At 38.7% G+C, this 20,081-nt stretch overlaps 4 protein-coding genes across 43 annotated transcripts in view; 3 read left to right on the forward strand and 1 right to left on the reverse strand.

Annotated features, from left to right (window-relative positions):
- Positions 1-20,081, forward strand: part of TSR2 (TSR2 ribosome maturation factor) — a 1,158,091-nt gene that overhangs the window by 947,727 nt on the left and 190,283 nt on the right. The window contains exon 1 of one of the 35 annotated variants that reach the window (XM_050777078.1): positions 16,928-16,931. The exons of the other annotated variants lie outside the window; for them this stretch is intronic. The gene's annotated coding sequence lies outside the window, so the exon portion shown is untranslated. Of the gene's footprint in view, positions 1-16,927; positions 16,932-20,081 lie in introns of those variants that run through there. 35 annotated transcript variants of the gene reach the window in all.
- GNL3L (G protein nucleolar 3 like) overlaps positions 1-20,081 on the forward strand; it is a 517,777-nt gene that overhangs the window by 180,357 nt on the left and 317,339 nt on the right. The window lies entirely within an intron of this gene.
- MAGED2 (MAGE family member D2) overlaps positions 1-20,081 on the forward strand; it is a 645,534-nt gene that overhangs the window by 53,321 nt on the left and 572,132 nt on the right. The gene's annotated exons all lie outside the window — the stretch shown is intronic.
- The window catches only part of WNK3 (WNK lysine deficient protein kinase 3), a 170,577-nt gene that overhangs the window by 44,218 nt on the left and 106,278 nt on the right, over positions 1-20,081 (reverse strand). For 4 of the 6 annotated variants that reach the window (XM_050776810.1, XM_050776807.1, XM_050776808.1 and 1 more), the window contains exons 14-20: positions 14,291-14,446; positions 14,158-14,209; positions 12,759-12,896; positions 11,461-12,398; positions 2,027-2,258; positions 1,503-1,633; positions 79-689 (exon numbers count right to left, since the gene is read on the reverse strand). In XM_050776810.1, coding sequence (XP_050632767.1) covers positions 79-689; positions 1,503-1,633; positions 2,027-2,258; positions 11,461-12,398; positions 12,759-12,896; positions 14,158-14,209; positions 14,291-14,446 — 2,258 coding nt within the window. The remainder of the gene's footprint in view (positions 1-78; positions 690-1,502; positions 1,634-2,026; positions 2,259-11,460; positions 12,399-12,758; positions 12,897-14,157; positions 14,210-14,290; positions 14,447-20,081) is intronic. The other 2 variants (XM_050776812.1, XM_050776811.1) reach the window with 1 other exon arrangement.

A 20,081-nucleotide genomic window follows, 5' to 3' on the forward strand; every position in this document is an offset into this window, starting at 1 on the left:
AATTAGTTACCAATCAAATACTAAGTTCTATAAAATCCAGGGCAACCAGATTTGTGACAAAAGAGAAACAGTCCTTACTTTTCTCGTAATCTTTGAAGCTCCACCTTCAAGTCCTCATCCTCTATTTCTGATTCATCATCACTGCTCATTGGGGAAGATGGCGAATAGAAGAGTGAACTCTGTGTTTGAGCATAAGCTTGTTCTTCATGGTGTGGTAAGCACTGATCACTCTCTGGACCAGTCTTTGCCACTGACTTTCCACTGCCAGCAAGACTGGCTGAAAATTCACTATCAGAGCTAGGCTGTTTCCCAGCAGTCAATATCTCTCTCTCTTTAAGCAACAGTTCAGATCCAGACTGCATGCTACTTCCTGTGGCTGAAGTTTCTTCCAATTCCTTTTCTGGGGTCACTGAAGATACATCAGTCTCACAAGCTGCACTGAAAGATAAGAAGTTGTCACCTTGTTTGGGAACTCCTTTATTTTCTTTACAGGTTTCCTGAAGAGCTTGTAACTTCTCAGAAGAAAACGAAGTTTTGGGATTTTGTGTGGCAGGTTCTATTTCTACCAACTGAGACTTTGCTGCTTCAATAAAGGCTTCTTCACTAGAATGGTTTGTCTCACTGAACACTGATATGTGTTCTACTCCAAAAGATGTCACTTTTGCTGACTGCTGAGGAATTGTAATCACCTGAGATATAAAAATGTAAAAGTGGTTAGCATAGCACAGACAAGTAGATGGTCTGCTGTGATGTATATGTATTGATACTAGCAAAACTTAAAAATTTAATCTATATCCTCAAATTCACTCTTTCAAACAGGCCCCTTGGGTAAAGAGAGTGAGCATCATATTGCTCAAATAAAATTCCACAATTAGAGTTGCTGAGATTCTAAAAGACGTGAAATTACATTTATAAAAGAGGACCCACCCACCCGCCAAAAAAAAAAAAAAAAAAGAAAAAAAAAAAACTATTTCTGTGCTCTCTACCAGCTACTATCCATTTCTGTAGACTCATCTTTACTGATGGTTTCAAAAGGTGAGGGGATGCATGGAAGGTGAACAAATTAAATATGACAATGATCTACATTTAAAGTAAGTATCATCAGCCGGGCATGGTGGCTCACGCCTATAATCTCAGTACTTTGGGAGGCTGAGGCGGGTGGATCACCTGAGGTCAGGAGTTCAAGACCAGCCTGGCTAACAAGGTGAAACCCCGTTTCTAATAAAAATACAAAAAATTAGCCAGGCGTGGTGGCGTGCACTTGTAATCCCAGCTACTCGGGAGGCTGAGGCAGTAGAATCGCTTGAACCAAGGAGACGGAGGTTGCAGTGAGCTAAGATCATGCCATTGCACTCCAACTTGGGCAACAAGAGTGAAACTCCATCTCAGTAAACAAAAAAACAAAAAACAAAAATGGAAGTATCATCTACAGACCAAGATCTCCAGTGGCTGTTATGTTTTATAATGCCCTTGTAGATAAGGATTCAATCAAAGACACAAACCTGGAACCGACCCCGCTGAAATGATCCACTCATCGCTTTACATCTATTCAAAGCCCTAGTATCAGCTGTAGACTCCCGTGTCAGAGGAATGGGATCAGGAGCAATTGCTGATCTCATCTCTTCTGTTTCCACTGCAAGTTTTGCCAAATTGTAAGTAGAAAAGAGAAAATTGTTTGTTAAGACTAAATTTGTTTACATTACCAAAAATGAAGAAAAGTAGAAAAAGCTTAACTCCTGCTAGACAATTAAAAGGTGTTAATGTAATAAGCAACATCGTATAAGTCCCTAAGTCTAAATCAGACATTGCAAGATTTATCCCAAGACTTAGTATCTATATGAAATGAATAACTGGAAAACCAAATTAGTTACAAAAGGAAAAAATAAAACGGCAATGACATTAATGGGACATGTCACATACATGGGCTACGTGGAAAAAGTGGCAAGATTTGTATATGAACAACAAAAAAATAAGTAAATGAAAAGTGATGTTACCTAGTCTATGTCCCTGACTGTAAGCACACTACCTTGACGGACTTTTGATCTCTTGAAAAAGCTGGTTGACTGCCGTAGCCTGTATGCCCAGCTTTTTAATTTGCGAGTCCAGGATTTCTTGCTAATAGGATTTTTGAGACTAGGACAAGTAAAGCTTAGGCCAAAATATCCACCTCCTGTCTGCAGATGAATGGCTCCACCGCTTGACACAGCAGCAGGATAGGCCTCTGGATCCCCTGGAAGTGAAGCATCTGAGGACATCTCCTAATGGAGACAAGACAAAACAAAACAAAACAAAACAAAACAAAACAAAACAACCGAGAAAAACCAAAGTGGTAATAATTTAGGTAAGGTGAAGCTTTTTTTAAAAAAAATAACACCGGAATTTCTTGTACAGACTGATCTTTAACCCAAAATAGGGTATTATGTATTAGTTGCATTAATAGTAGCATATTAGACTGAACCCAAGGTACTCCATTTACAAAAATTAAGCCTTCTTGTTTCTTTAAAAATATTATTTAGACTTTAGTAAATAAAAGAGAATATTAATCTTCTACCCCAGAATATTTTTCATCATTATACAAACTTTGAAAACTGAAAATCAAATTAAAATTTCCTTCATATGTGCCAGTTTACTAAAAAGGTTACTAAAACTCCAAGCTATTACCATGAAATTTTTCATTTATGCCTATATTATTTAAGAGACTCAGTTAAAGATGCTTGAAACACACAAACAGAGAAAAACAAGATATCGAGGCACTTAGATTTACAGAGAAGTATGAGGAAATCAAGTTTATTACTTTATGAAAGCATACGGAAATTTATAAAGGACATCAAAATTACTTCAAAATCATGCTCTAAAAATTCTTGTTAACATCAGGCTATCCTGGCTACAAAATCACTCCCCTCTTCTTGTCCTCCTACTCCCCCACCAAAAAGGGCCCCAGATAGAACTGTTGTATCTAAATGAGTGCTTTAAAGATAAATCCTCTATAATAATTAATATGAAAAGTTAGCACAGACAACCACAAATACTTTGGGAAACATGAGAAGGGTCACTACTAATCTAGAAGATTAAAAAAATATATAAAAGCACAAAGAATGGGATTTAGCATTTGCCTGAAGGAAGACAGCCTACTGGCAGGAAGTATGATGTGTTGGGTAAGCATTATTAATACTTAGGGCAGGGCCGGGTGCAGTGGCTTATGCCTGTAATGCCAGCATTTTGGGAGGCTGAGGCAGGCAGATAACCTGAGGTCAGGAGTTCGAGACCAGCCTGGCCAACATGGTAAAACCCCGTCTCTACTAAATATACAAAATTAGCCTGTCGTGGTGGTGCGTGCCTGTAATCCCAGCTACTTGGGAGGCTGAGGCAGGAGAATCGCTAGAACCCAGAGGCAGAGGTTGCAATGAGCCAAGATCGCACCACTGCACTCCAGCCTGGGCAACAAGAACGAAACTCTTGTCTCAAAACAAAAAAACAAAAACAAACTTACGGCTGGTCAGGGCATAAATTGTAAGCAATCAGTTTTTATTTTCTGCAGTCTCATTTTAAACTAGTAACAATAAGTTTCATGATGAGAAAAAAATTAGTATTACAATTTAGAAAATGTTACATTGGTCCCACTGAAATTACAGAAAAGAATTTTAATATGTAGTAACCGGATCAAGATGGCAAATTAAATATTTGTTCTAGCCTTCCTTATCAATCCAAATTTACAGACACGACAGGAAAATAGACATAGACACATGCATACATGACTGAGAGAGGAAAAAGCAGACCATGACATATGTAGGAATTGTTTCAAAATGCTGCAAACTTGGGTGGCTGATACGGGCAGCAGGAGAGAACCCTGGCCAACCAAAAAGATGAGTAGTAGGCTAGAATGCTTACAAAACTCTATCAGACCTACCTTCTGTCTCTTTCAACATTATCTCTTAATGTTCTCCTGTTTGCTGGCCTTCTTTTGGTTCCCTGAACAGTTCTCTATCTATGACTATCACCACCACATACAAGTCCTTCCCTGACTACCATATATAGTTTCAGTATCCCATTTTCTTCTACTAGATGTGAGCTCCACAAAAACAGAGGTTTTGACTTATTCACTGCTAAAGAGATATTCACTGAATGGAAGAATGAACTGATTGGGAATAACAAAGAAGGAACAGGCAGGCAGTTCTGTCCCCACCTCCACACCAAGCAAAGGGCAGCAGAGGCACGTGCCCCCAAATAAGAGTAGTAAGAGGAAAAGGTTTGTGGCCAAGAGAGAGGTCAACAACGTAGGGAGGAGACAACATCCAGGAAGAAAGGTAAGCCCTCCTACCTTTGGAGACTAGCTACTGGGCCACCCTCCAGGCAGCATTAGAGATAAGTTACAAAATACAGTGCCAGGGAGGATGTCCCATACCTTTCCCACAATTACTGAAGGAAGGTTACAGTAATTACATAAAACACAGACAGATGAACAAGGAATCTCATGAGTGAAAAAGACGAGAACACAACTAAGAATCACTAAACACCAAGGGAAAACTAACATTATAAGAAAATACTAAACTTGGCAAACAGGATAGCCAAGGAAATAGCATTAATAACATAGAATAAGACTAATATATTCAGAGAGATGTGTGAATATACTACATCTATAAAGAAAGGAATGAACTACAGTTACTAGAAATTAAAACAATATAATACTTGACACAAAAAATAGCTGAATAGGTGATGCAACAGCTTAAAAATTGAGAAATTATGCCAGTACAAAAAGCAAAAGGACAAACAAATGGAAAGCATGAGAAGTTTATAGATAAGAGCTGGGCATGGTGGCGTATGCCTATAATCCCAGCCCTTTGGAGGCTGAGGCGGGTGGATCATCTGAGGTCAGGAGTTCCAGACCAGCCTGGTCAACATGGTGAAACCTCATCTCTACTAAAAATATGAAAATTAGCTGGGCGTGGTGGTGAGCGCCTATAATCCCAGCTACCTGGGAGGCTGAGGCAGGAGAATTGCTTGAACCTGGGAAGTGGAAGCGGAGGTTGCAGTGAGCTGAAATCATCCCATTGCACTCCAACCTGGGTGACACAGTAAGACTCTGTCTCAAAAAAGAAAAAAAAAAGTTTGTATATAAAAAAAATAGGAAATGAAAAAATAAAACTATCTCTATTCACAGTTGACATGATCTTATATATAGAAAATCCAAAAAAATCCACCAAAAGTTATTGGAGCTAATAAACAAACTCAGTAAAGTTGGAGGATACATCAACACATAAAAATCAGTTGTATTTTTATATACTAGCAATGAAGAATCCAAAACAGAAATTAAGAAAACAATTCCATTTCTAATAACAGTAAGAAAATACTTAGGAATATATTTAACCAAGGAGTGACAGTCTTATACACTGAAAACTACAAAACATTAATGAAAGAAATTCAAGAATACTGAAATAAATAGAAAGTTCATGAATAGGAAGACTTAATCTGTCAACAGTCCACAAAGTGACCTACAGATTCAATGCAATCCCTATCAAAACCCCAATGGCCTTTTTCACAGGAATAGAAAAGCTTATACTAAAATTTCTATGGAATCACAGGGGACCCTGAATAGCCAAAAAATATTTAAAAAGAACAAAATTGGAGGACTCGCATTTCCTGATTTCCAAATATACTATAAAACTACAGTAATCAAAACACTGTCCTTTTGCTACTGGCATAAGCATAGATATTGGGATTGACAAATAGAATTAAGAGTCCAGAAATAAATCCATACATCTATAGTCAATTGATATTTACAAGACTGCCAAGACCATTCAATGGGGGAAAGAATAGTTTCTTCACCAAATGGTGCTGAACAACTGGATATCCAAATGCAAAAGAATGAAGCTGGACCCTTGTCTCGTACATATACAAAAATTAACTCAACATATATCAAATACCTAATTATAAGAGCTAACAAAGCAATACAAGAAAAAGTAGATAATCAGACTTCAACAAAATAAAAAACTTTTGTGCATTAAAGGATACTATCAAGAGAGTGAAAAGACAACCCTACAGAATGGGAGAAAATATTCACAAATAAAATATTTAATAAAGACATAGCATCCAGAATATATAAAGATTTTTTTATTTTATTTTATAGAGATTGGGATCTCACTATGTTGACCAGGCTGGTCTTCAGCTCCTGGCCTCAAGCGATCTTACTGCCTTGGCTTCCCTGTTTTGGGATTACAGGCTTGAGCCACCACGCCCAGCCACACATATAAAGAATTCTTACAATTCAACAACACAAACAACAAACCAATTAAAAAATAGGCAAAGGACTCAAATAGACATTTCTCCTAAGAAGATATACAGATGGCCAACAAGCACATGAAAAGATTCTCAACACCACTAGCTATTAAGCAAATGCAAATCAAGACCACAATAAGAATACCACTTTATACTCACCAAGATGGCTATGAACAAAAAATTGGAAAACAAGTGTTGGTAAGCATGTAGACAAATTGGAACCCTCACATTCTGCTGGTGGGAATGTAAAATGGTGTGGCTACTTTAGAAAAGAGTTTGGTGGTTCTTCAAAAAGTTAAATGTAGAATTACCATATGCCCCAGAGAACTGAAAACAGGAACTCATATGAATACTTTATATGAATGTTCATAGCAGCACTATTCACAACAGCCAAAAGGTAGAAACAACCTAATGTCCATCAACCAATGAATGGATAAACAAAGTGCAGTATAGCCATAAAATGGAATATGAACCTTGAAACATTATGCTAAGTGAAAGAAACCAGACACAAAGGCCATATACTGTATGGTTCCATTTATATGAAATATCTAGCATAAGCAAATCTATACTGACAGAAAGCAGATTTGTGGTTGCAAGGGGCAAGGGGGAAGGGAGAATGAATAATGACTGCTTAATGGGTATGAAGTTTCTTTTGTTGGGGTGATGAAAAAGTTCTGGAACTAGATAACGGTGATGGATACACAACCTTGTGAATATATTTAATGTCACTGGATCGAACACTGTAAAATAGTTAAAATTCTAAGAAATCACAAGACAAGTTTCCATATTTATAGAGCACAAAGAATATGAAATAAGATGAATAAACAATAAGGAGAATATACCAAAGGCATCCAGTAGCCCTTTAAGTAGGTACTATTATCTTGATTTTACAGATGAGGAAATTAAGGCTGGGTAAAGGGTGTAGATAATTTGCCTAGTATTACATAGTAAATGGCAAAGCAAGATTTTGAAACTGGTTTGTGGGGTTCAAAAGCTGTTTTCTTTCTAACGCTGTGTTTCAATAAGAATGTTTTCATTTTAAAAAATATCACAAGTAATACATTGTGAAAGGCAAACAAAAACTCAGGACCCTAATTCACTATGCCAAAAAGAAAAAAGTTAAGCTGAAATCTGAGTCATGCAAGAAACTGCATTTCATTTTGTTCCTAAGCAAACAGCTACAAATAAAAGGTTAAATATCTCCAGAGGTAGCTACCCTATGTTCACCTTATCTTATGTAAAGTGCTGATTTACTGAGCAAAATTGTGAGATGAATACATAATTGATTATTCTCCTACCTGCTCCTTTTCTCTTGCAACATGTGGATTACCATAACCTCCCTCTTTCCCCTCCAGCTTGCTTTTCCCCTTTAAATATTGAAGCCCTCAAAATCATCTTTGGAGAAAGGCACAGACTATAGACTGTATCTGTGATTCCATGTTTTCTCTCTTCTAGACATGTCCCTAACCTTGGCAAAATAAAATTCTAAATTGATTGAGATCTGCCTTAGATACTTTTTGGTTTATAACATGAATGACTGTTTTCTGTAAAAGATCTAAGCCATTAGATAAAACAAAAATCTCTGTAACAATCCTCCTTCCCAGTCCCCCCGGAAGACATCCACTAATATCAATTTATCTTTTCAGAACTTTTTTGTAAATTTATGTACATATATATGTGTGTGTGTGTGTTCCTTTTTAAAAATACAGGCCAGGTGTGGTGGCTTATACCTGTAATCCCACTGTTTTGTGAGACCAAGGCAGGAGCATCGCTTGAGGCCAGGAGTTCAAAACCAGCCTGGGCAACATTGCAAGCCCACGTCTCTACAAAAAGTTTAAAAATGAGCCAAGCATGGTAGCATGCACTTGTAGTCCCAGCTACTTGGCAGGCTGAGGCAAGGGGATCACCTAAACTCAGGAGGTTGAGGTTACAGTGCGCCACGATCATGCCACTGCACTCCAGCCTGGCTAACAGAGACCCTGTCTCAAAAACACACACACACATACACATACATACAAACACACACACAGACACACACACATACACACACCTCATCATCCTGTCTGAATTATTCTGCATATATTTTTCCTGATGATTTTTCCTGGAGATATGTCCATGATAAAATAAAGATGATAAGAGCTAACATATATTTATAGGTCTACTTCATGCTTTTAAATTGCTTCATAGTATCAATGTCCCTCAATTTCTATTTATAAATATTTAAACTTGTTTGTGAATCCTTTCCTGTTACAAATAAACAAACAATGTTACACTGAACATTCTTATACATGTTCCTTTGTTCATATGTGCAAATGCTTCTCTCAGGTAGAATTTGACACTGACATAGCTCAGTCACAGGAATGTACACATTTCTAACTTTCACAGTGCTAAACTGCCCTCCAAGTAGGCTGTACTGATTTTATTCCTACCAACATAAAATGAAAATTACCGCGCCTGGCCATCAATTTCTTTAATATTTGCTAGTCTAATTAGCAAAAACTATTTTTCTGTAAAGTTTTGCCTTTCTCTCATTACTAAGAAAGTTGAAAATCTTTTCACATGTTTAGCAGGCATTTCCACTTCTGTGAAATGCACGTTCACATGCTTTGGCTATTCTTCCACTGAGTTGTCTGATCTTTTCTCAATGATTTGTAAGCATTCTTTATATATTTTAGAGTTAATATTTTGTCAGTTTTCTGAGAAAAAAGCTTGGAAGAAAAATACATGCAAAAATAGGTTGCTATGAAAATGGAGCCAAGAATAAGAACGATTTAAAAAATCCAATTCATGACTGCCAAATGAAAAATTAACTGGATACAGCTGAATACCAAGAGAGTGATCTGAAATTTAAAAAGAAAAAAAAAAACTGAAGACATATCTGAGAACATAAGGTTTTAAAAAATGAAATTAAAAGTGAGAGCAAGCTGTTAAGAAACATGGGGAATAATCCAAGAGGCCATATATCTCCTACGATTTCCAAATGGAAATAAGCAAGACAATGAAGGGGAAGAAAAATAAGAAATGAAAATAAAGTTACTGGAGCTGAAAAAAGACACACATCTTCAAATTCAAAACATCCACAAAAGTGATATACAAAATGAATGGAAAAGCAATATACCAAGATAGAGTCTGATAATCAGAACTCTAAGATAGTTTCCTAAAAGCAACTAGACCTGTGCTAACTGAATACAGCAGCCACTAATCACATGTGGCTGTCTAAATTTAAATTAATTAAATCAAATTAAATTAAAAATTCAGGCCCTCAGTTGCACTAGCCACATTTCAAGTGCTCAATAGTCATATCTGGTTAGTGGTTACTGTATTGGATAGTGCAGATACAGAACATTTCCACATTGTAAAAAGTACTAGAGCATTGCAGTGGTCTAGAGTAAAAACAGGTTACCTACAAGTGAATGATAAACAACTGAAATCACTCTCATCAGCAAGGCTAATAAAAGACAATAAAACAATGTATTCTCAATTGAGAAGAAAAAATTCTGATCCTACCATCTGTACTTAGTCAATCAAGTGTGAAGCAATATAAAGACATTTTTAGACAGGCAAAAGAATACCAAATAGGATCTCCATGCAATATATTTGAAAATATTACTCATAGAAGTATTTTAGGGGAAAAAAGGATTCCACAACACCAGAAACAGTGGCAGCTAAGTATGATCCAGATATAGCAACAGACACTTGAAACAAATAAAAGAATCCATTTGACCTTGACACTTGGGAGAGTCTCCTTCAAGCAACAAAGTTTAAATGACAGAAATAACAGTTCATTTCTTAAGATTCACATCACATTATGTGATATTTATTTATTATTTAAAATAATTTAAAAATTTAAAAGATATTTAAATTATATCAGTGGAATATTATGCAGTTGTTTCAAAAAGTTGAGTAAGATGGAACTATGTGTACTGACATGGATACCCATAAATGAAAAAAATGCAGACTAGCATATATGTAAATATATGTATATAAATATTAACATGTATCTATATATCTATATAAAGATACAATATATCATATATAAAAAGTATATCTTTATAAATATTTGTATATTAATTAAAATCATGTCTGGAAAGATTTGCTAACAGCTGTGTCTATAGGTTTGGGGATGGGGTGGATTTTACTTGTACATAGTACATATATACTATGTACAAGTATATATTATTACTTATATAATAACAAAAATGACAAAAAGATAATGATAAAGATTTAGAAAGATGTCCATGATCTACTGTAAAATGAAAAAATTAAGTTGCAGACCAGTATGTATACAGCACAGTATTTTTATGAATAAAATGTTATATGTATGTAAATAGATCTGTATAAGCTTAAGAAAAGTCAAGAAGGATAAGCACCGAATTATTAGTGGTTACTTCTGTAATTTGAAGGGGCAGAAAAGGAAAATTAAAGTTCCCACATTATATAACTCAAAAAATAAGTCAGGTCAGGCACAGTGTCTCACGCCTGTAATCCCAGCACTTTGGAGGCCAAGGCGGGTGGATCACGAGGTCAAGAGTTTGAGACCCGCCTGGCCAACATGGTGAAATCCCGTCTCTACTAATACAATTAGCCAGGCATGGTGGCACGTGTCTGTAATCCCAGCTACTCAGGAGGCTGAGGCAGGAGAATTGCTTGAACCCGGGAGGCAGACCGAGATCGTGCCACTGCACTCCAGCCTAGGAGACAGAGCAAGACTCCGTCTAGGGTTGGAAAAAAAAAAAAAAAAAAAAAAAAAAAAGTCATGGTATTAATGATGATTTTACTTTCTTTTCTTTTTTTGTCAAATTAAATCCCCCCAAACATGATTAAATTAAAAACCGTAACTTTTTTTTTTTTAAGAAGGAAACTGATAACAGGCATTTTAAGTGAAAATCTAAAAGTTCTTCCTACCCACTAAAACAATCCATGAGTCAGTTTTCATTCTGTCATTAATACAAATATAGACACTGCTTGCAGGTTCTTAGCTAATTCACCAGAGGGCTCTCTTACCAAAGATAGTTTGTTATCTCTACTGAGAGGTTCTGAACACTGCAGCCTAAGTCATGGCCTTCTTAAATACCTGTGACCTCAGAATCTTGTGACATAGACCATTTCATTTCAAAGGACAGAATTTTAGAAGAGAAGGCATTTCTTTAAAACAATAAGGAATTGGTTAGAAAGAACGATACTTACATGTAAACACAATTCGCTGGGTACAGAAGTTATCACATTCAGGTCCCTTTTGAACACTGATATATTAGTAGGCTGACTTGCAGCCACATTAGACAGAAGCTTAGAGCCTGTCTGTTGGAAATTAGGGGATTGTACAGGGCTATCTTGAATTCCACAGTGACTGATGGCTATGACTTCTGTCACTGGACAGGAGAGGGTATCTTCAGCAGAGGAAGAAAATGGAGAGTCTATGCTTTGGGTATCCTTCTGACTCTCGGGATAGATGCTAGAGATGCTGTGCTCCTGATAGAGCAAGTTTCTTAATTTTTCATCCAGAGTTTTAATTCGGTTGTCTGCAAACTCCAGTTTTGGAGGTCTTTCTCCATCTGATTCCAGGACAGTAGTGGGTTGAAGGGTAGGTGGTTCAAGGCCAGGGGTCTGAGTGGGAATGACTGTCTTTGGAGAACTTGCTTCAGTGTTCACTGTAGTTTCTCCTTCTTGGGAAATACACTCTGCATCCATAGCTGGCTGCTGTACTGATAAGGTTTGAGGCTTTTGATCAAATGCCAGAGTTGTAAGAGAGTTACCAGCAGTCTGAGTTGATTCGCCAGGATGGGACATAAGTGCATCAGCCTGACTGGCAGTTTGGTGACATGGATACACAGGTATGAATATGCTTGCTTGTTTGGTGAGTCCCTCACATTCAGCTCGAACTGCATGAACTGAAGTAGTAGAGTAACTGCAACTATTAGTAACTGGTGCCATTATCTGCCTGTTATCTTCCACTTGATAAAGTATAGCTGGCTGCTTGGTTTCTACGCTAGCACATTCAGAAATCTTACCATCAACCACATCCTTGTGTTCTGATTTGGAGGTGAAAAGTGCACGGTGGCATGGATTATTTTCTATAGTGAGCAGTGTGTCCCGTGGTATCTCCTTATTACTTGTGTTTTTTGGACCTGGAACAATAATAAAGAATGGCTAAGCATGTACTGATAAGTACAAAGCATAGACTAGTGCCCTAAGTCAAAAGGAACAGGAGGAGAAAGAGGCAAATGAGAACCTGTGTGAAAGTACTCTTGTAAATAAGACTCAAAACACACAGAATTCAACCTGGCAAGGAAAATAATATTTTCCTTTTTTCTCATAAATATTAAATAGGAAATGGCTTAAGTTGTATCCTAATATTAATGTCTTCAAAAAAGCTTATGAAAATTCTCATAAGCATAAAATTCCCATGGAAACCAGTTAAAGATATCATATGTATTTTGCATCCCATCCTTTGAGTCTGGACAAAGTGGCAGAGAAGAAAAGCTTACTAGGAAGTGGATATAGGCCAGGAACCGAAGACATGGAATGCTGAAGAGAAGGAGGAGACTGAGTCTCACGGTTTCTTATCGTCTGATTGATACAGAATCGCCACCGACCAACCGGGGATGACTGAGGAGCAGATTCATCTGCAGAAATAATTAGCAAAAAATAATATGCTAAGCGATTTTCAATTTATTTACCTTATTGACTGAAGAAGCCAGGTTAAATAAACAATTTGCCTTGTATCTCCATTTCTAATAGTACTAGAATATATGTAATTGATAAGACCAGCCCTCTCAATACTGACAAAAAGTCTGAAGTACTAAGCACACAATATCTTTAGAGAAGGATTTTAGATTCTACTGAAACAAATATTGCATCAATAGTAATTAGAAACAGGGTACTCTTTGAAAAAACTGACAGCACTTTTCCCATTAAAACCTGTATCTCCTATTCTGTATCCTAATTATGATAGTGCTTACATAAATCTATATATGTATTAAAATTTACAGAAGTGTACACCAAAAGAAAAAGGAGTCAGTTTTACTGTATGACATTTTAGAAAATGAAGTAAAATAAACCCCTACATCTTAACTGCTACTTTGTAAACGTACTCAAATAAGTAATTCTCTTTTAAACTTTACCCAACTTTGTTAGTCAGAAACCTACTCAGATCTTGGCTAACCAGAAAAATAAGATATAGGAGGACTCTGCATCATAACACAGTCAAACTAAATTTCAGGATAATGGTATCTGCTTCTATTACTCCCACACCACCTTTTGCTTCTTTATGTTCCTGTAATTTCTTCAGGGGTGCTCATTTGTCTATGGCTCTTATCCCCCTCCCAGACACTCTTTAATATACCTGAGAAGAATGGAAAGATAAAGTCATCAGAAAAGAAAACAGAAGACCCTAGTTTTCGTTTCTGGAGGTTTATCTGGCATCTGATTTACTAAAAGTTATCAGTGACCAGAGCAAGTAGAAGCACATCATTCATCGTTAGTAGAATAAAATCAAGATATGAATGACTATTGAAACATGAGGCAAACTTAGAAAATGATGACTTTTGTTAAAAAGTTTCTATCCATCTCAAATCAGAAAAAAATAACTTACTACTTAAGTTTCAAACAGTTATGCCATTTAAGGTCATCAGTACTGTGACTGCTTTTCTGGTAACATTACCACCCAACAACTCAAAAATAAATCAATCAGATAAAGAACCAACACTTGAGGAAAAGTCAGGGGATGGATTATTACCTCTCGGCCTTTCAAGGTGTGAGAAAACCTATACTAATAAGTTACCAAATTAATTTATTGGCTAACATCTTTCCCAATGAAGGTGTGTTAAAAGTTTTCAAATGTCTTGCTTCAAAAACCAAATGGTAAATTTTACTAAATATACTTACTGCTGGTTTGAGTAGATGTAGAATTTATCTGTACTTGTTCAGATGACCCTGTCTGAATTAAAAATGAATAGATAAATTAAAATGTTCCTGATTCATATCTGAGAAGATCTGTTTGCTAAACAATTGTTCTCACCTGGCTACTGTTGGAGTCCACAGTAATAGAATCAACTCCAATGGCTCTTTCTGTGGCAGAGTGGACATGAAGGATCTCCTGGGCTTGACCTACAATAGCTCTCAATTCTTCTACAAACTTTTCTTTCTCACTTTCCAGCACAAAGTTATCTTCAACCTGCCCAAAAGTAAAAGTAAGTCTATTCATGAGAGTGAATGTAGTTTATTCAAAGTTATAATATTATATAAATAGTGACTACCACATAAAGAAAGAAAATTGGGCCAGGCACAGTGGCTAATGCCTGTAATCCCACTTTGGGAGACCGAAGCGGGCAGATCACGTGAGGTCGGGAGTTCGAGACCAGCCTGACCAACATGGAGAAACCCTGTCTCTATTACAAATACAAAATTAGCCAGGTACGGTGGCTCATGCCTGTAATTCCAGCACTTTGGGAGGCTGAGGCGGGTGGATCACCTGAAGTCAGGAGTTCGAGACCAGCCTGACCAACATGGTGAAACCCTGTTTCTACTAAAAATACAAAATTAACCGGGTGGGGTGGCGGGTGCCTGTAATCCCGGCTACTTGGGAGGCTGAGGCAGGATAATTGCTTGAGCCCGGGAGGCGGAGGTTACGGTGAGCTGACATCGCGCCATTGCACTACAGCCGGGGCAACAAGAGCAAAACTCAGTCTCAAAAAAAAAAAAAAAGAAAAAAAAAGAAAAAAAAAAGAAAAAGAAAAAAAAAAGAAGAAAATTAAAATTAAGTATCTAAATCCAAGTATAACAATAGAATTCACAAAGACCAGCAACAAATGCCAAAGAATACATTAAATAATTCTATTTGAGACTACCAACATTTCTCAGATTGGCACTACCTACCAGAGAAGGAACCAGCATTTAAAAAAATATGTCATTCTATAAATTGGTTATTTGAAGAATATAACTGAGGCAATGTTTAAAACTAAGATGTCCAAACCCAAAAGCTTTTAAATCACAAACCACAAATGAAACATCTTCAAAGAAAATAAAGAATAGCTTGGAAGGCTGGGCACGGTGGCTCATGCCTATAATCCCAGCACTTTGGGAGGCCAAGATGGGCGGATCACGAGCTCAGGAGATCGAGACCATCCTGGCTAACACGGTGAAACCCCGTCTCTACTAAAAAGAATACAAAACTAGCCGGGCGAGGTGGCGGGCACCTGTAGTCCCAGCTACTCGGGAGGCTGAGGCAGGAGAATGGCGTGAACCCGGGAGGCGGACCTTGCAGTGAGCCCAGATCACGCCACTGCACTCCAGCCTGGGCGACAGAGCGAGACTCCGTCTCAAAAAAAAAAAAAAAAAAAAAAAATACAAAAATTAGCCAGGTGTGGTGGCATGCGCCTGTAATCCCAGCTACTTGGGAGGCTGAGACAGGAGAATCGCTTGATCCCAGGAGGCGGAGGTTGCAGTGAGCCAATATCATGCCATTGCACTCCAGCCTGGGCAACAGAGGGAGACTCTGTCTCAAAAAAAAAAAAAAAACAAAAACCAAAAATAGCTCGGAAGACCACTAATTAGGTTAAACATTCCTGAAAAGAATGAAAGAAGAGACAGTTCAGAAAATATTACGTTAAACAAGAACAGAACTGATGAAATAATTGACTTTTAAAATGTTTAATTCTGCTTGGCTAGAAATGCATATACAAAGAAAGCTGACAGAAACAAAAAGCATTATATGAACTCTTCCTGCCATTCTAGCCCTATCCCCATCACAAAAGGGGAAGATGCAAAAGTAACCTAGAAAATAATATAAAATAAATAAAATGAAGGGGGAAGAAATACTAACTTAAGCCTAAAAATTCAAAGAAAATATTAAAAACTAAATGAGGCCGGGCGCGGTGGCTCAAGCCTGTAATCCCAGCACTCTGGGAGGCCGAGACGGGTGGATCACGAGGTCAGGAGATCGAGACTATCCTGGCTAACACGGTGAAACCCCGTCTCTACTAAAAAAAATACAAAAAACTAGCCGGGCGATGTGGCGGACGCCTGTAGTCCCAGCTACTCGGGAGGCTGAGGCAGGAGAATGGCGTGAACCCGGGAGGCGGAGCTTGCAGTGAGCTGAGATCCGGCCACTGCACTCCAGCCTGGGCGGCAGAGCGAGACTCCGTCTCAAAAAAAAAAAAAAAAAAACAAAACTAAATGAAACAATTACATACAAGATGATAGATCAGTGGCTAACACATTAGAATTACAAGGGGAGGCCAACCTGGCTAATACTGTGAAACCCCGTCTCTACTAAAAATACAAAAAATTAGCCAGGTGTGGTGGCGGGCACCAGTAGTCCCAGCTACTTGGGAGGCTGAAGAAGGAGAATGGCGTGAACCTGGGAGGCGGAGCCTGCAGTGAGCCGAGATTGCACCACTGCACTCCAGACTGGGAGAGACAGCGAGACCCCATTTCAAAAAAAAAAAAAAAAAGAATTACAAGGGGAGGGATACCCCATTTACCTTTACATCATTCTTACACATTGTATACCTACATCAAAATATCTCATATACCTCATAAATATATAAACTTTCTATGTACCCACAAAAATTTTTAAAAAAACAGAAAAAAAAAAAAAGAATTACCTGGGAGTTTAGCTTTTTCAAAGCCTGTTATCAAAAATAAAGATAATGGGGGGGTGGGGGCGGAGCAAGATGGCCAAACAGGATCAGCTCCAGTCTCCAGCTCCCAGCGCGAGCGACACGGAAGACAGGTGATTTCTGCATTATCAACTGAGGTACTAGGTTCATCTCACTGGGGAGTGCCGGACAGTCGGTGCTGGTCAGCTGTTGCAGCCCGACCAGCGAGAGCTGAAGCAGGGCGAGGCGTCGCGTCACCTGGGAAGCGCAAAGGGGAAGGGAATCCCTTTTCCTAGCCAGGGGAACAGAGACACACAACACCTGGAAAATTGGGTAACTCCCACCCCAATACTGCGCTTTAAGCAAACGGGCACACCAGAAGATTATATCCTACACCTGGCCGGGAGGGTCCCACGCCCACGGAACCTTCCTCATTGCTAGCCCAGCAGTCTGCGATCTAACCGCAAGGCAGCAGTGAGGCTGGGGGAGGGGCGCCCGCCATTGCTGAAGCTTAAGTAGGTAAACAAAGCCCTGGGAAGATCGAACTGGGTGGAGCTCAAGGAGGCCTGCCAGTCTCTGTAGACTCCACCTCTGGGGACAGGGCACAGCTAAACAACAACAACAACAACAACAAAAAGCAGCAGAAACCTCTGCAGACGCAAGCAACTCTGTCTGACAGCTTTGAAGATAGCAGTGGATCTCCCAACACGGAGGTTGAGATCTGAGAACGGACAGACTGCCTGCTCAAGTGGGTCCCTGACCCCTGAGTAGCCTAACTGGGAGACATCCTACACTAGGGGCAGTCTGACACCCCACACCTCACAGGGTGGAGTACACCCCTGAGAGGAAGCTTCCAAAGCAAGAATCAGACAGGTACACTCGCTGTTCAGCAGTATTCTATCTTCTGCAGCCTCTGCTGCTGACACCCAGGCAAACAGGGTCTGGAGTGGACCTCAAGCAATCTCCAACAGACCTACAGCTGAGAGTCCTGACTGTTAGAAGGAAAACTAACAAACAGGAAGGACACCCACACCAAAACCCCATCAGTACATCACCATCATCAAAGACCAGAGGCAGATAAAACCACAAAGATGGGGAAAAAGCAGGGCAGAAAAGCTGGAAATTCAAAAAATAAGAGCGCATCTTCCCCCTCCAAAGGAACGCAGCTCATCGCCAGCAACGGATCAAAGCTGGACGGAGAATGACTTTGACGAGATGAGAGAAGAAGGCTTCAGTCCATCAAACTTCTCAGAGCTAAAGGAGGAATTATGTACCCAGCGCAAAGAAACTAAAAAGCTTGAAAAAAGAGTGGAAGAACTGATAACCAGAATAATTAATGCAGAGAAGGCCACAAATGAACGGGCAGAGACGAAAACCATGACACGAGAAATACGTGACAAATGCACAAGCTTCAGTAACCGACTCGATCAACTGGAAGAAAGAGTATCAGCGATTGAGGATCAAATGAATGAAGTGAAGCGAGAAGAGAAATCTAAAGAAAAAAGAAGAAAAAGAAATGAACAAAGCCTGCAAGAAGTATGGGATTATGTAAAAAGACCAAATCTACGTCTGATTGGGGTGCCTGAAAGTGAGGGGGAAAATGGAACCAAGTTGGAAAACACTCTTCAGGATATCATCCAGGAGAACTTCCCCAAACTAGTAGGGCAGGCCAACATTCAAATCCAGGAAATACAGAGAATGCCACAAAGATACTCCTCGAGAAGAGCAACTCCAAGACACATAATTGCCAGATTCACCAAAGTTGAAATGAAGGAAAAAATCTTAAGGGCAACCAGAGAGAAAGGTCAGGTTACCCACAAAGGGAAGCCCATCAGACTAACAGCAGATCTCTCGGCAGAAACTCTCCAAGCCAGAAGAGAGTGGGGGCCAATATTCAACATTCTTAAAGAAAAGAATTTTCAACCCAGAATTTCATATCCAGCCAAACTAAGTTTCATAAGTGAAGGAGAAATAAAATCCTTTACAGATAAGCAAATGCTTAGAGATTTTGTCACCACTAGGCCTGCCTTACAAGAGACCCTGAAGGAAGCACTAAACATGGAAAGGAACAACCGGTACCAGCCATTGCAAAAACATGCCAAAATGTAATGACCATCGAGGCTAGGAAGAAACTGCATCAACTAACGAGCAAAATAACCAGTTAATATTATAATGGCAGGATCAAGTTCATACATAACAATATTAACCTTAAATGTAAATGGACTAAATGCTCCAATTAAAAGACACAGACTGGCAAACTGGATAAAGAGTCAAGATCCATCAGTCTGCTATATTCAGGAGACCCATCTCACATGCAGAGACATACATAGGCTCAAAATAAAGGGATGGAGGAAGATCTACCAAGCAAATGGAGAACAAAAAAAAGCAGGGGTTGCAATACTAGTCTCTGATAAAACAGACTTTAAACCATCAAAGATCAAAAGAGACAAAGAAGGCCATTACATAATGGTAAAGGGATCAATTCAACAGGAAGAGCTAACTATCCTAAATATATATGCGCCCAATACAGGAGCACCCAGATTCATCAAGCAAGTCCTTAGAGACTTACAAAGAGACTTAGACTCCCATACAATACTAATGGGAGACTTCAACACCCCACTGTCAACATTAGACAGATCAACGAGACAGAAAGTTAACAAGGATATCCAGGAATTGAACTCATCTCTGCAGCAAGCAGACCTAATAGACATCTACAGAACTCTCCACCCCAAATCAACAGAATATACATTCTTCTCAGCACCACATCACACTTATTCCAAAATTGACCACATAATTGGAAGTAAAGCACTCCTCAGCAAATGTACAAGAACAGAAATTATAACAAACTGTCTCTCAGACCACAGTGCAATCAAACTAGAACTCAGGATTAAGAAACTCAATCAAAACCGCTCAACTACATGGAAACTGAATAACCTGCTCCTGAATGACTACTGGGTACACAACGAAATGAAGGCAGAAATAAAGATGTTCTTTGAAACCAATGAGAACAAAGATACAACATACCAGAATCTCTGGGACACATTTAAAGCAGTGTGTACAGGGAAATTTATAGCACTAAATGCCCACAAGAGAAAGCTGGAAAGATCTAAAACTGACACTCTAACATCACAATTAAAAGAACTAGAGAAGCAAGAGCAAACACATTCAAAAGCTAGCAGAAGGCAAGAAATAACTAAGATCAGAGCAGAA

The sequence above is a fragment of the Macaca thibetana genome, chromosome X (genome assembly GCF_024542745.1).
Source record: "Macaca thibetana thibetana isolate TM-01 chromosome X, ASM2454274v1, whole genome shotgun sequence".
Lineage (NCBI taxonomy): Eukaryota > Metazoa > Chordata > Mammalia > Primates > Cercopithecidae > Macaca > Macaca thibetana.